The 15,862-nt window shown below is 51.0% G+C and overlaps 1 protein-coding gene across 2 annotated transcripts in view; it reads right to left on the bottom strand.

Annotated features, from left to right (window-relative positions):
• Positions 1-15,862, bottom strand: part of dnah5 (dynein, axonemal, heavy chain 5) — a 64,557-nt gene that overhangs the window by 6,065 nt on the left and 42,630 nt on the right. For both annotated transcript variants that reach the window (XM_047042577.1, XM_047042587.1), the window contains exons 55-72: positions 14,034-14,187; positions 13,349-13,616; positions 12,176-12,407; positions 11,722-11,836; positions 10,398-10,574; positions 9,582-9,785; positions 8,917-9,096; positions 8,422-8,559; positions 6,939-7,074; positions 6,124-6,440; positions 5,693-5,848; positions 4,103-4,285; positions 3,534-3,777; positions 2,848-2,962; positions 2,361-2,551; positions 1,951-2,072; positions 1,610-1,759; positions 892-1,137 (exon numbers count right to left, since the gene is read on the bottom strand). In XM_047042577.1, coding sequence (XP_046898533.1) covers positions 892-1,137; positions 1,610-1,759; positions 1,951-2,072; positions 2,361-2,551; positions 2,848-2,962; positions 3,534-3,777; positions 4,103-4,285; positions 5,693-5,848; positions 6,124-6,440; positions 6,939-7,074; positions 8,422-8,559; positions 8,917-9,096; positions 9,582-9,785; positions 10,398-10,574; positions 11,722-11,836; positions 12,176-12,407; positions 13,349-13,616; positions 14,034-14,187 — 3,328 coding nt within the window. The remainder of the gene's footprint in view (positions 1-891; positions 1,138-1,609; positions 1,760-1,950; positions 2,073-2,360; positions 2,552-2,847; positions 2,963-3,533; positions 3,778-4,102; positions 4,286-5,692; positions 5,849-6,123; positions 6,441-6,938; positions 7,075-8,421; positions 8,560-8,916; positions 9,097-9,581; positions 9,786-10,397; positions 10,575-11,721; positions 11,837-12,175; positions 12,408-13,348; positions 13,617-14,033; positions 14,188-15,862) is intronic.

Here is a 15,862-nt window from a genome sequence, read left to right as displayed (position 1 = left end):
TCAGTTAGGGACGAGGACCCCTGTGGTAACATCCCCCTAATCTCCCAAGCCAGAAAATATCATACTTCAAGTTTACTTTCAAAGCTTACCGTATGTGCAAATGCATATATGTATTAAAGTGGTCAAGAATGTTATGCTAAAATTATACTTTCAAAGTATACTGTAAATACAAACTTATATTCATGTATAAAAGCTCTAAAGTTTAGTCTCAGAGACACATTCTCAGCCTTGCCTGTTCACTTTAATTAGAAATATTACAAAATTGTATTCATGTGGCAGATGTTTTAATCTAAAGGGACATATAAATATAATATATAAACAGTGCTTATAGAAAGCACAGCAGCCCTCGTCTACGCACAAACACATGTTGACTTCCTCCACCTGAAGGTATGCTACAGCACTGTACTATTCTGGCCTGCTCCACCTGAAGGTATGCTACAGCACTGTACCTGCTTCCTCCACCTGAAGGTATGCTACAGCACTGTACCTGCTTCCTCCACCTGAAGGTATGCTACAGCACTGTACCTGCTTCCTCCACCTGAAGGTATGCTACAGCACTGTACCTGCTTGCTCCACCTGAAGGTATGCTACAGCACTGTACCTGCTTGCTCCACCTGAAGGTATGCTACAGCACTGTGTTGTACCCATTAACAGGGAACAGGTTTGTTTTCAAACAGCTTTCAGACAGCTTTTTTGAATCACTGAGGATGCAGTCGTGAAATATAACATTGTTAATAAAAAAGTGATGATGGGAATAGAACGTTTTCAAAAAGCATATCATTAAAGCTATGCCCCGCACACACAACGCATCCGTTTCACTCACTTCAGGAGACGCTTCTCTCCAGAGCTCCAGAGCATACACACAGCTAGTTCCTCTCCTCCTCTACTCACGTTGACCATGGTCTGCTGCAGGAGCTTGCGGGCGTGCACCTCCTGCCCCTGCCCCATGGACACGTAGCGCGTGTCCATCTTCAGCCTCTTGCCCAGGGCCGTGATGGAGTCTGTGGGGTCGGAGCCCATGGACAGGAAGCAGACGAGGGGAGAGCGGGGGTCTGACTCCTCCCATGTCCTCTCCAGGTCTAGGATCACCCCCTCGGCGTAGCGCTCCCCCATGGAGTCCACGATGTACTTCCTGGCCTGGGACGGGGGACGGCAATCCAAACAATGTGTCTACTACCTTTGCTATGGTGAGGGCAGGTGAGGTCTACCTGTGCTATAATGAGGTCAGGTGAGGTCTACCTGTGCTATAATGAGGTCAGGTGAGGGCAGGTGAGGTCTACCTGTGCTATGGTGAGGTCAGGTGAGGGCAGGTGAGGTCTACCTGTGCTATGGTGAGGGCAGGTGAGGTCTACCTGTGCTATGGTGAGGTCATGTGAGGGCAGGTGAGGTCTACCTGTGCTATGGTGAGGGCAGGTGAGGTCTACCTGTGCTATGGTGAGGTCAGGTGAGGGCAGGTGAGGTCTACCTGTGCTATGGTGAGGGCAGGTGAGATCTACCTGTGCTATAGTGAGGTCAGAAGAGGGCAGGTGAGGTCTACCTGTGCTATGGTGAGGGCAGGTGAGATCTACCTGTGCTATAGTGAGGTCAGAAGAGGGCAGGTGAGGCGTACCTGAGCTATGGTGCGGTCGGGGCACCAGGAGCGTATGAGCAGCAGTCTACGGAAGCAGTCCAGCGTCTGGTCATACGAGTTAGGAACCACCTCCTCCTCTGGGGCCTCCTTATCAAACCAGGCTTTCCACTGCTTCTCATTACGGCTGATCTGCACACACACACACGTACACACACACACACACACACACACAGTTAATCTGTTCCTTTGTTGTTCAAGGTATTTGTTTCTCTGAATCTGAAGGTTATCTGGGATTAAATGAGTGTACGCACAGTACTCGGTGTAACTAGAGTGTAGATGTTAGTAAAAGGCAGTAACGTAGCATTAGCCACATTAGCTACCTGTTCCAGGATGTCAGAGAACTGCCAGAGCTTGCTCAGTTCCACCAGGTTCAGCCAGGTCATGTCCAGGATCCACTTAGCTGGCTTTACAGGACAAGCCTTCAGGTCCAGAGAAGCACCTCCTGAATACAGCACAGGGTTAGAGAAGCACTTCCTGGATACAGCACAGGGTTAGAGAAGCACTTCCTGGTTACAGCACAGGGTTAGGGAAGCGCTTCCTAGATACGGCACTGGTTCAGGGCAGTCTGTCTGAGTAAAAAGAATGGGAAACACAAGAATCGGCCCATGGTTTAAGAGAGGGATGGGGTTGCGAGGGGAGGATTCAAGTGAGGGATGGGGTTGCAAAGGGAGGAGTCAAGTGAGTTTGTGCAAAACAAACGAGGGACGTAAACAGAGAGAGGACATGCGACCTTTGATGAGCGTGAGGAAGTCGTCGTGTTTGATGCGGTTGCTCTGCATGTCGATCTTAAGCGTGAGCAGCAGGGTGAACAGGAACTTGTGCTCCTCGTATAGCCCCCTGGCAGCGTACTTGTGCACCTCGAAGGTCATGCACTCGATGATGTTGCCGATCCTTTTGCTTGTGATTGGACTCTTTGATGACCTGTATGGAGAGAGCAGTCAGGCCTGTGGCTGCTATCATCAGCATGCAATACATTTAGCCCTTTATGTCCGACTAACACAAGCTGTGAGTACATAAAAGGACAGAGTACCATCCAGGGCATGTTCCCCACATGAATCAGCACAGCAGGTCAATCTGAGCACCGCCCCAAGTATCTCCATTGATTTTGGGGTGGTGTGTGCAGGTCGTCGTTCAAAGACTAGTCTATGAAATACAGTAAAAACTGAAAGCTGAACCAAATATTGTCTGTGTGACATAAGATTGTGGAAGAGCCTTACCTGGCCAGAGACAGGTCAAACAGGCCCAGGAACTGTCTGAGCGAGGTTTGGTACATCACGTTCACCATGCTCATCTCAGTGATGAGGAAGTATAGTATGCTGCCCCTGGTGGCCACTGCACAGAACACACATTGGACACTTAACATAATTGTGGTGGATAATTTCCACATGAAACTAATTGGAATTATAACAAATGTAAGGACATTAAAGCTGACAATATTAATTGACTGTTTTTGCGATCTCATATCAAATGAAAACAACCATGTGTAGTGTAATAATTAATTGATATCCTTTCTGTTAGGGTTACTATCCTTATTAAAAGGTCACAGGTTCAGATTCCCCTTTACTGTACATGGAAAATAATGTTGGCTAAATGAATACATAACAAAACCATGACATTAATCTACAGTCAAGTGCTCTACCACTGTGCTGTTTCTGCCTTTGTACCTTGTCTGTTAGCGAGAGGGTAGTTTTCCTATGCTTGTACTTTGCCTGTTGGCTAAAAGGTTTTGCTAAATTATAGTTTAGTCTACTATCCTTGTCCCTAGCCTGCTAGCTAGAGGGTATTCTTACTATCCTTATACCCAGCATGTTAGCTAGAGGGTAGTCTTGCTATCCTTATACCCAACATTTTTTCTAGAGGGTAGTTGTACTATCCTTGTGGCTAGCCTGGACAGACATCGTACCGGGCCGGTATTCCTCCCGAGCGCTGTTGATCTGGACCTCCGTCTCGGCCGCGATCTGCAGCTTCTGGGTCACGTCCTCGGCTGTGCGCTTGGTGTTGCCCAGGACGACGATCAGGCTCTCGTCGTCCACTAGGGAGCCCTGCGTGCTGGTGAGGCGGTACAGGAGGTTGTCCTCGAGCTCCTTCATCTTACGCTTGTTAGACGTCACGTCCTCCATGAGGTCGGTCCTCTCCTTCTCCAGCTCCTGAGCCACACAGAGGAACCATGGGGTACAGGTGAGGTGGGCACCTTATGGTTAGGGTTATGTTCAACAATCTTAGCAGAATGCGATGACCCTGGCTAGCCTGTCTGCCATGTATGACCCTGTCTCCCCTGCATGATCCTGTCTCACCTGTCTCACCTGCATGACCCTGTCTCCCCTGCATGACCCTGTCTCACCTGTCTCCCCTGCATGACCCTGTCTCCCCTGCATGACCCTGTCTCCCCTGCATGACCCTGTCTCCCCTGCATGACCCTGTCTCACCTGTCTCCCCTGCCTCACCTGTCTCCCCTGCATGACCCTGTCTCACCTGTTTCTCTGTGAGGATGACTCTGCCCAGCAGCTGGTCCTCCAGGCCCTTCATGGTGACGGTGAAGTCGATGATGGAGGTGCGTGCACTGATCTCAGGGGTGTAGGCGGGGTTGGGCAGCTTCGTGGTCACGTACAGACGGAAGCCTCGCATCACGTCCACTTCCTTGTCTCCGACCTTGACCTGGGGGTCAGGACCAGCCGATCAGAAACGTTCTCAACTTGTTATATCAGCTAAACTCGGACTGACATTTGTTCATTCTAAACCTAAGCCTATTTTTTTTTAAATTAAAGTTACATTTTAAAAAGTGCTCTAAACAGAGATGCACTGGCATATTAATTAGCAGAGAAGCTACATGTTTTTTCAGCTAAACAGTGTCCAATCTATACTCTGACTCAAACACAGAAGTGATGGAAAACAGGCAGATAAACCGGCAGATAAACAGCCCCACAAGCTGCCACTCATCATCAACACTTCAGAGGCCTGGGTTTTTATTTAATCGTACCACAGCTGCTTCTTTTCACACCCCTGTGTATTTACAGAGCTACACAGCTGTCAGGAGCAATGGCTCCCTCCTCCATGATGTCTTCTCCCTATTTGTGGGTTTTTCAGTCTGTGAGTGTGTGAGGGAGGCAGCTGTTATGGTTACTGGGAGCCTGAGACTGCAGGCCGAGCTGGAGAAGTGATAATGAGATGGAGAGCCGTGCCTCCAGAGAGGACAGTCTGTCACTCTTCAGCCACTTCCCCAGGCATCTGGCATCAGGCCGTGACCCCCAGCAGGGGCCCGTTGCTCGCGTGCTAACAACTAAGACGCGTAGCAGGAACACGGGCAGCGTACTGGTGAGCTACGCAGACAGGCCTGCGCGGAGCTAACCTGTTTTACAAGCCACAGCTATCAAATTAGAAAAGACTGCCTGCAACACGTCATTTCCATTTCCTGCATTATCCAGGATTAGACCCAATTCAGCCTCAGAACGGCAATTTCCGATAAAACATCGCAGGGCAAAATGATAGGTCTGATTTGACGATACGGGACATTGTAATTGTGTGTTTTGTAAATATCAGGGACATTATGTGGACATGAAAAGTGCTACTTGTTGAAATAATGACCCCAAGAGTGGAGAGGAAGATACTCTCCGTCCTGTTTGTTTGTCGTCTACAGACCAGCACCCACTCCCATCACACTGAGCCATGGGAACAGCCTCTTTCAATTATGTTAAAATAGACACAGCATAGATTTTAAAATTACGTTTTTCTCAGTGCCATTCATTTGTTAGTTTGGTAAACAAGTTTTGTTTTGAAAGTCTATTTAAATACTTCCTTTTAGGAGAAGCAAATGGACGTATGGTGTAAAAACCAACAGAAGCGACACATGATACAGACGGTATATTAAAGGGGTGTTTTCACCCAAATTAAGAACTTACAAACATCATGCTGCAGATAAAAATGCAATTGTGCTTCCTGCACTTTTTTAAAATTAACAAATCAGACCATTCTTATTATAGAATGAGTAGACTGTGCTAGAAAGAGCCGTGTTGATTACCAATGAATAAAGAATCAAATCAATCAATCCGTTGACATTGACTGAACCTTGTATGTGGAGCCAGTCTTGATGAAGTTCTTCTCCAGCACGTTGTCCAGGGCTGGGTCCAGGTCCTCCTCCACGTCCTCGATCAGCAGGGGGCGTCCCAGGGACAGGCTGTCCTCCAGATGGTTCCTGAAGTACTTGTGATTCAGCGAGGTGATCTGGAACCGAGGTTTGGGTTGCGTTCCATTATAATACAGTCCATTCAGGAAGATTGTTCAAGTACCAAAAAACTGAAAAAGTCTGAGGGATCATGTGGAAGGCGGAGCTAGAAGAAGCAGTGTTGGTGACAAAAGTTGTAGAACATTCAAAAAAATCGTCTTAATGATGAATTAGATGGGAAGAGAAAAGCACTCATTTATCAACAAAAAGCAGTTAAGGTCTCAAAGCTGTAGTCAGGTCTAGAGTACCTGACTGAAAACAAAAAGTCACCAACCTGTAGTTCGTTTCGTATTTCCTTGTTTTTGATCCAAATCTTCCCCTGGGTCTGGGGGTCGATGAGGAGGGGGAAGCGGGCAGCCTTGGTCACGATGATCCCGTTTTGGATGGATAGGTCATCGTTGGGGAGGCCCTGGAGGGTCCACTCGCTCACGGTGGGCGCATCGACGAGCAGGTCTGTCAGGTTGAGGTTCCTGCCAAACGGGATCATCCGGGTCTTCATTTCCCGTTGCCAGGAGCCCAGGAGAAGGTTCCGGAACTCCTGATTGAAAGGTCCGGAGTAGGACAGGAAGGCAGTGGCCAGGAGAACGTCACCTGCAAGAAGGTGATTGGTTGGCACCCTGGTAGCTTACAGGATAAGAAAGGGTACCACAGTGGCCAGGGTTCGAATCTTGCCCGGGCCCTTTATTGCATGTCTTCCCCTTTCTCTCCCTGCCTTTCCTGTCAAACTTCACTTACAAACTGCCCATAATACATCTTTACAGTTGATCAGTTTCAGCGTTTGCCATGTTGATGTTCAGACAGGACAGGTTGGTTGTGAGTGAGGGTAATCACACACTATAAGATTTTGAGTGAATGTTTAGAATGAACGCAGAGTGTATTTAGCGAATGCAGATTGTGTGTGTGTTTGAGATCTTGTCCAATGGGAAGCCAAAGAAAAACGTCCATCTTGGGCGGACATTCAAGTTTCATTCTATTCTTTTCTAGTCTGTTCTGTAAATTCCTTTCTATGCTATGGTGAAAACTGATTTAGGTAGCAGGTCTTCTCTGTGGTGAACATGAAGGCGAGACAAGGTGTGAGAGTGAGCCTACCGACGAGTCTCTTGGTCTGGGCAGCGAACTCCTTGCTCTGCTCTGTCCAGCGCTCCTTCTCCCCGGCCAGGCCACTGATGAGGCTGGACGCCGTCTGCATCTTGTGCCTGCAGCGCTCCGCATCCTCCAGCAGCGTCTGAGGGGGGAGGAGCCATCCAGGGGGAGGGGGAGGAGCCATCCAGGGGGAGGGGGAGGAGTCATGCAGGGTGAGGAGTCATGCAGGGTGAGGGGGAGGAGCCATCCAGGGTGAGGGGGAGGAGTCATGCAGGGTGAGGGGGAGGAGTCATGCAGGGTGAGGGGGAGGAGCCATGCAGGGTGAGGGTGAGGAGCCATCCAGGGTGAGGGGGAGGAGCCATGCAGGGGGAGGGGGAGGAGCCGTAAATGCTCCGTAAATAGTTTTTCCAATTCTGTCTTTTGAGAATTGTGTTATCCTGCCCCCCAGCTTGTTTTTCAGTATAAAATGTCTGCCCACAAAAAGTGTGTTTGTTTTCACCCTCAACTTTGATGATAATGCCACTGTGATACCTTTAGTACTACAAGAGTGTCTAGTTAAGATGCTGAGAAAGCTGTAACTGAATGGTTTAACTTAGTGTGGTGTAACTTAGTGTTGTGTAACTTAGTGTGGTGTAAGCTTGTGTGCTTATTCTCCACAAGTTCTTCATCACACTGAGAGACAGCCCAGTGTACAGCTTTGGGCATACTGATTCTCAGATGTCTAAAGAGGAATACTCTTAGACCCCCTAGCTCTGTATTCTCCAACCTTAGTAGAAGTGAAGGACAAGACTTGATGCTGTTTTACTGGAAAAGGGAGGGTGCCAGTGAGGGTTATTGGCAGTAAGGGTGCCAATAATTGTGGCAACAGTTGTTTGTATTCTTGATTTGTATTCTCAAAATAAATGCACTCCACATAAAGGTGTGTTTTGTGACACCTGTCCTGCCCTCACCTTCCTGCCCTCACCTGTCCTACCCTCACCTGCCCTGCCCTCACCTGTCCTGCCCTCACCTGACCTCACCTGTCCTGTCCTCACCTGCCCTGCCCTCACCTGCCCTGCCCTCACCTGCCTTGCCCTCACCTGCCTTGCCCTGCCCTCACCTGCCCTGTCCTCACCTGTCCTGCCCTCACCTGCGCTGCCCTCACATGTTTGGCTCTCACCTGCCCTCACCTGCCCTGCCCTCACCTGCCTTGCCCTCAACTGCCCTGCCCTGCCCTCCCCTGCTCTGCCCAGCCCTCACCTGTCCTGCCCTGCCCTCACCTGTCCTGCCCTGCCCTCACCTGTCCTGCCCTCACCTGTCCTGTCCTGCCCTCACCTGTCCTGCCCTCACCTGTCCTGCCCTCACCTGTCCTGCCCTGCCCTGCCCTCACCTGTCCTGCCCTCAGCTGTCCTGCCCTCACCTGTCCTGTCCTTACCTGTCCTGCCCTCACCTGTCCTGCCCTCACCTGTCCTGCCCTCACCTGTCCTGCCCTCACCTGTCCTGCCCTCACCTGTTTCTCCGTCAGAGCCTTCTCGTACTCTGCCTGCACCACGTCCAGCTCGGCCTGTTTGTCGTCCAGCTCGGCCTGGGCCTCACGCAGGTCCTCGTTGGCGACGGTCAGTCGGCTCTCCTGCACCGCCAGGTTGGCCTGGGGAGAACAGTGACCGCAGCAGCTCTCAAATGGGGCACCGCAAGGGGGCTCTTTACCTGCTGCACAAACAGCAGGAAAACAGCCCAGCTCTGAAGCACAGCGCTGTGCCATCACACACCCCGGACAGTCATGTTTGTGGTGGCTTGTCAAGAGATTGAATGTAAGCATGTCAATTCATTAACATAGAGCTCCAATTCACTGCATCTCTACTGAAACTAAAGTGCCCATTTGATGTTATCTTGTCACCTAGCATTTTTGAATTGTTGCTTTTTTGAACTATGTCCCGTCACACCCCTACTTACAAACCATTCACACAGTCACACTCAGAAACCCTTCACAAACCCCCCCCCTCACCTTCAAGGGGAGCACCTCCTTGTTGATGGAGAAGAAGGAGGCCATGGCCTTGGTCCAAGAGCAGACCCCAGCCACGTTGCCGCACACACGCCTGGCCGTCTCGATGTTGTAGTCGCTCATGTCGAAGTAGGGCTGCAGCAGCTCCACCATCTCCTCGTTGATGCTGTCTTTAGGGAATTGCTGCCAGGGGCGGGCGGGAGAGGGTAAGAGGGGAGAGGAGGAAGAGAAGAGGAGAAAGACGATGTGAGGGGAGAGGAGGAAGAGAAGAGGAGGAAGAGGATGTGAGGGGAGAGAAGGAAGAGGGTGTGAGGGGAGAGGAGGAGAGGAGGAGGAGGGTGAAGGGAGAGGAGGAGGGGAAGAAAGTAGTTAGAAGAAGAGGAGGCCGTTAGAAGGAAAGACATGAAAAGCAAAGAGAGACTAGGATTGTCAGAGCCAGGCCACCTAAACACCCACATCACCAGGACAGATGGTGCTGGCTGGAGCAGTGATCTGTGTGTGTGTATCGTGTGTATTATGTGTAATAATATGTGTGTGTGTTCTAGTCTGTGTCCGATTTTATCCAAGGCGACATACAGTACAGGGGTTGGGGCTTCGATCCTACAACAGTCACGATCTTAGCCGTCAAGGGCTCTAACCACGGAGCTCCACCCACCCGCAGCACGTACCTGCAGGCTGCCCAGGAAGTTCCCGCCGGTCATCATCTTAAGGGAGTCCTGCCAAGAGGGAGTGGTGCAGTTCTTCTCGGGGTCGATCTTCACCGTGTTCACCTTCCTCTGGAACAGCAGCAGCACGCAGTCCATGATGCGCATGATGAGGTGCGGGGGGCGGCCCAGCGTTCGCACCGTGGCGATGTCCGAGGGCTTGATGGTCTGGAGGAGTTGATACGGGCGACAAGGTTGAGAACGGGAGGAGATCGTCAGAGGGTTGTAGGAAGTGTTGTATTGTAGTACATAGACCCATAGAACTGCATCTAAACCAACTTCAACCCTCAAGACTGGATACACATCTGGAAAAATAGGACATGCTTTGACTTACCTCTACCCCAGTCTCTACACCTGCAGGGCAGCCCCAGCCTCTACCCCTGCCTCTTCCCTAGCCTGTACACCTGCAGAGCAGCCCCAGCCTCTACCCCAGCCTCTACCCCAGCCTCTATACCTGCAGGGCAGCCTAGGCCTCTATCCCAGCCTCTACCCCATCCTCTATACCTGCAGGGCAGCCTCTGCCTCTACCCCATCCTCTAACCCAGTCTCTATACCTGCAGGGCAGCCTCTGCCTCTACCCCATCCTCTAACCCAGTCTCTATACCTGCAGGGCAGCCTCTGCCTCTACCCCAGCCTCTACCCCAGCCTCTATACCTGCAGGGCTGCCCCAGCCTCTACCCCAGCCTCTATACCTGCAGGGCAGCCCCAGTCTTTACCCCATCCTCTACCCCAGCATCTATACCTGCAGGGCAGCCCTAGCCTCTACCCCAACCTCTATACCTGCAGGGCAGCCTCTGCCTCCTCCAGGGCCGGCCGTGCGGCCTCCAGCTTCTCCTCTGCGATGGCCTTGTCAGCTGAGATGCTGTCCACTATGGCCTGGGCCTTATCCTTCACCTTCTGCACCTCCAGCTTCACCTTCTCTGCTGCCTGGGCCTTTACTGTCACTTCCTTCAGCACCTGGGACACACACACACACACACACCAGGGTTGTAACAGGGTCACCTCCATAGATATATATAGAGCCTAGATGTCTTGTCCGCGTTGCCGGCTAATGGAGTCGAACGTCCGCACATGGCGGCCATCTTGCTAAGCTTCATCTCTGACGTTGATAACAAACCAAGCCGTTTAAAAAATCGGTTGAAAATTTAGCAAGTTATGGTCATTTAAAAAGTACATGTAGCACCAACCCAATGTTATGGGTGAGCGAGTTGACTGTAGCAAGATGGCCGCCATGTGCGGACGTTGTAGACTCCGCCGTAGACTCCGCCGCACATTTTCCTATAGTCAACCATCGCTGCTTCTATTGCCGATGTATTGGGCAGTTTGCGAGTAGGAGTGTAAACAGTCCATAGTTGAGCCTTAATCTGTAGTTCAAGTTCAAGTCAAATCTTTTATTTGTCAGATGCACAGAACAACACAAGGTTAGACTGGGCACTGAAATTCTTAAGACAAGACAACGCAAGCACCTGGCATAACATAACATATAAGTACACGGACAAAATGTACATCTATGCTGAGCTTAGATAAGTGAACTTCCTAAATATACAGATGGCAATAAATAAACGACTATACTAACCCTAACACTAAAACTTCCTAATTTACAGATTATCCGTACACGGAGCCCCATAACTCCCTAGGTCTCCATGCAAAGATTCAGTGAAAAAATACAGACTAGACAGATATGTGCTGTGTTTTTGTCTGAGCGCTAAAGGTTCATTTGATAATGAACAAGCACAAATGAGCTGCAACCACCTACAGTAGGTCGTACGAGCATGACACATGTCAAGCCTACGGAACGTGGAACACGTGATGGAACATCCCTGAGTGTGTGTTCTGAAGAGAACAGAAGCTCAGCTTTGACCACTTCCAGAACGGGAGCTCATTCATGTCTCATGTTGTCAACTCAGAGCGTTGAGACTGGGTGAGTTGGAGGCTCTGTCATTGAATGGACTGTCATTGCTCAATGCCTGACACTGTGTATGAAGACAACAATGGTAGAGACGCACACACGTAGACACTTTGTGATTGAATACAGCAGTAGCCTGGAGGTAGAGACACAGACACTCACACGCACACACACACACACACACACACAGACACACACCATGTCGGCCTTGTCGTTGGCGATCTGCAGCTCCTTCTCCTTGACCTCCAGCTCCATGCTGAGCCCTGCGACTGACTGGGATGCCTCCTTCAGCTTTTGCAGGCCTGTGTTCATCCTGGGAGAGGCAACATCGGCACTTCTCAGTTCAATGTACTGCACTGTTTACAAGTAGTGGCACAGAGGGATTCACCACTTGTGCACAGCACTTAGAGCCCACATAAACCTAGGGGTGAGCACAGCTCCAGTTTTGGACTGCAGATGAAGAGATTGTGGGTTTGAATCCCACAAAAGTGTCTTTATTTACCAGCCACATCATTCATGGGTATAGGGGTGCAGCTTTTGACTGAAGATCAACAAACCACAGGTTCAAATGCCCCTTATATGTCAAGTTAAACAGAAGAATCTGCTAAATAAATACATTATTAATGATAGTAATGAATAGAGTGTGACGTACCTGTTGGCCAGGGTCTGGACTTGGGCCTGTCTCTCCCTGTAGATGGTCTTGTATCCCTGGATGAAGGACAGGTAGGACTTGGGCGTGACGTGGGTGGCGCGCCGGTACCTCTGGAAGTAGTCCACACACTTCTCCGCCACACCGTCCTGGAAGCAGCCCATGCACTGCACCACCTCAGCCTTCACCTGCGGAGAGCAGTCGATGTCGTACTGGGACAGGAAGTGCTGTGAGACTGGGGGGGGTGAGACAGAGAGGGGCGAGAGAGGGGCGAGAGAGGGGCGAGAGAAGGACGAGAGAGGGGTGAGAGACGGACGAGAGAGGGACGAGAGAGGGAGGAGAGAGGAGCGAGAGAGGGAGGAGAGAGGGAGGAGAGAGGTGCGAGAGAGGGACGAGAGAGGGACGAGAGAGGGAGGAGAGAGGGGCGAGAGAGGGAGGAGAGAGGGACGAGAGAGGGGTGAGAGACGGACGAGAGAGGGAGGAGAGAGGGGCGAGAGAGGGAGGAGAGAGGGGCGAGAGAGGGAGGAGAGAGGCGAGAGAGGGAGGAGAGAGGGAGGAGACAGGGGCGAGAGAGGGACGAGATAGGGAGGAGAGAGGGAGGAGAGAGGGAGGAGAGAGGAAGGAGAGAGGGGCGAGAGAGAGGTAGAGCGTGGTTGCTGTTATGCTTGCTCTTAACTACACAGTGATGCATGTTTAAGGTGAACATGTGCATGCACACAAACTTAAGCACAGACACTTAGTAGAGGATATAAAAATACCAATTAACTGTTGTTACTGCCGTTTTTTATGTATTTCCTTTAATGGACTGCATGTACTAGAGGTTTGAATTTGAATTTGTATCAATTTGGAAACAGTTTGGCACATTAGTCCAGGCTTGTTTTTTTCTGTATGCTGAACAGAGTGTACAGTATTTACTAAACAACTCTTAACTCTTCAGAACACAAGAAAAAACATTAGTGCACTTTACAGGTTCAAATGAATTATGTTTTATATTTTTTGGGACAGCTACATCACTTTGATGCCTTTAACTTATGTACATGGAGAATGTAGCATGAATGAGGGCTTAGCTCAGTAGTTAAAGCAATTGACAGCAGAATGATGTCAAAGAAAAATACATAAATAAATAAATATAAATGACCACATTTCATATTCTTCCTGTGTTGCTATGATACTGACCGGCGATGAGGGCGTCCTTGGGCCAGCGGCTGAACCAGTCCATAGTGCAGCCTGAGATGAGAGCTGGGAACTTCAACGCTCGGTTCCGGAACTTCTCCCCCACAGGAGAGAAGCACAGAACCACGTGCAGGTTCTGACGCACGCGGCTCATGAAATACTCGTGCAGGTTCTCGTTGGTCGGTGGTCGCCGTGGAAACTCCCGCTTCATGACTGGTATGAGGTCACTGATAATCTCATCGATCTCGTCTCGAGCAAACAAGTTTGACACCTGGGGAAGATGGAAGATCCCTCAGGTGAGGGGTCAGGGGTCAAGTGGGGGATCAGATGAGGGTCAGGTGGGGTCAGGGGTCACAGTCTGGGTTCTAATATCCCACCCAGGACAAACTTGTGCAATAGTCTCCTGCAATGCTAGTAGTGTAACAATATAAAATATGCAATAGAAGTAGTATAATATTGAAATCAAACACTACAATTATAATATGACACACTACAACACTACATTCAGAATTGTTTATCTTCATCATTTACAACACTTGTGATCATCTGAGACTGCCGCTGCACTCCTGTCAGTGATAACTCCACCCTGTACTGCACCCAAAATCAAATGCACCCCCAGATGACAGCAGTCCCCCCCCCCCCCACCCCCACCCCCCCCCCCCCCAGCCATGTGTGTGTGACCTCTGACCTGTCCAGAAGACAGGACGTTGTTCATGTACTCCAGGAAGGACTCATCCTTGATCTCGTTGTCGGTGAAGATGAAGCTAATGCCTCGGCCGTACTGGCCGGCCGTCCTGTACAGCCCCTTCAGGTCCTCCATTAGGTTGGCAGTGTTGTAGGACCTGAGGAACCCACACAGACACTCTAAGGCTGAGGGATCTAGGAGCTGAGAAACCCAGACAGACACTCTGAGGGGAGGGATCTAGGAGCAGAGGAACCCAGACAGACACTCTGAGGCTGAGGGATCTAGGAGCTGAGGAACCCAGACAGACACTCTGAGGCTGAGGGATCTAGGAGCTGAGGAACCCAGACAGACACTCTGAGGGGAGGGATCTAGGAGCTAAGGAACCCAGACAGACACTCTGAGGGGAGGGATCTAGGAGCTAAGGAACCCAGACAGACACTCTGAGGGGAGGGATCTAGGAGCTGAGGAACCCAGACAGACACTCTGAGGGGAGGGATCTAGGAGCTGAGGAACCCAGACAGACACTCTGAGGCTGAGGGATCTAGGAGCTGAGGAACCCAGACAGACACTCTGAGGGGAGGGATCTAGGAGCTGAGGAACCCAGACAGACACTCTGAGGGGAGGGATCTAGGAGCTGAGGAACCCAGACAGACACTCTGAGGGGAGGGATCTAGGAGCTGAGGAACCCAGACAGACACTCTGAGGGGAGGGATCTAGGAGCTGAGGAACCCAGACAGACACTCTGAGGGGAGGGATCTAGGAGCTGAGGAACCCAGACAGACACTCTGAGGCTGAGGGATCTAGGAGCTGAGGAACCCAGACAGACACTCTGAGGGGAGGGATCTAGGAGCTGAGGAACCCAGACAGACACTCTGAGGGGAGGGATCTAGGAGCTGAGGAACCCAGACAGACACTCTGAGGGGAGGGATCTAGGAGCTGAGGAACCCAGACAGACACTCTGAGGGGAGGGATCTAGGAGCTGAGGAACCCAGACAGACACTCTGAGGGGAGGGATCTAGGAGCTGAGGAACCCAGACAGACACTCTGAGGGGAGGGATCTAGGAGCTGAGGAACCCAGACAGACACTCTGAGGGGAGGGATCTAGGAGCTGAGGAACCCAGACAGACACTCTGAGGGGAGGGATCTAGGAGCTGAGGAACCCAGACAGACACTCTGAGGGGAGGGATCTAGGAGCTGAGGAACCCAGACAGACACTCTGAGGGGAGGGATCTAGGAGCTGAGGAACCCACACAGAAACTCTGAGAGGAGGGATCTAGGAGCTGAGGAACCCAGACAGACACTCTGAGGGGAGGGATCTAGGAGCTGAAGAACCCAGACAGACACTCTGAGGGGAGGGATCTAGGAGCTGAGGAACCCAGACAGACACTCTGAGGGGAGGGATCTAGGAGCTGAGGAACCCAGACAGACACTCTGAGGGGAGGGATCTAGGAGCTGAGGAACCCAGACAGACACTCTGAGGGGAGGGATCTAGGAGCTGAGGAACCCAGACAGACACTCTGAGGGGAGGGATCTAGGAGCTGAGGAACCCAGACAGACACTCTGAGGCTGAGGGATCTAGGAGCTGAGGAACCCAGACAGACACTCTGAGGGGAGGGATCTAGGAGCTGAGGAACCCAGACAGACACTCTGAGGGGAGGGATCTAGGAGCTGAGGAACCCACACAGACACTCTGAGAGGAGGGATCTAGGAGCTGAGGAACCCAGACAGACACTCTGAGGGGAGGGATCTAGGAGCTGAGGAACCCAGACAGACACTCTGAGGGGAGGGATCTAGGAGCTGAGGAACCCACACAGACACTCTGAGAGGAGGGA

This window comes from Hypomesus transpacificus, chromosome 2 (genome assembly GCF_021917145.1).
Source record: "Hypomesus transpacificus isolate Combined female chromosome 2, fHypTra1, whole genome shotgun sequence".
Classification (NCBI taxonomy): Eukaryota; Metazoa; Chordata; class Actinopteri; order Osmeriformes; family Osmeridae; genus Hypomesus; species Hypomesus transpacificus.
Note: the sequence above shows the minus strand (reverse complement) of the source record. Positions and strands in the feature narration are given on the sequence as shown.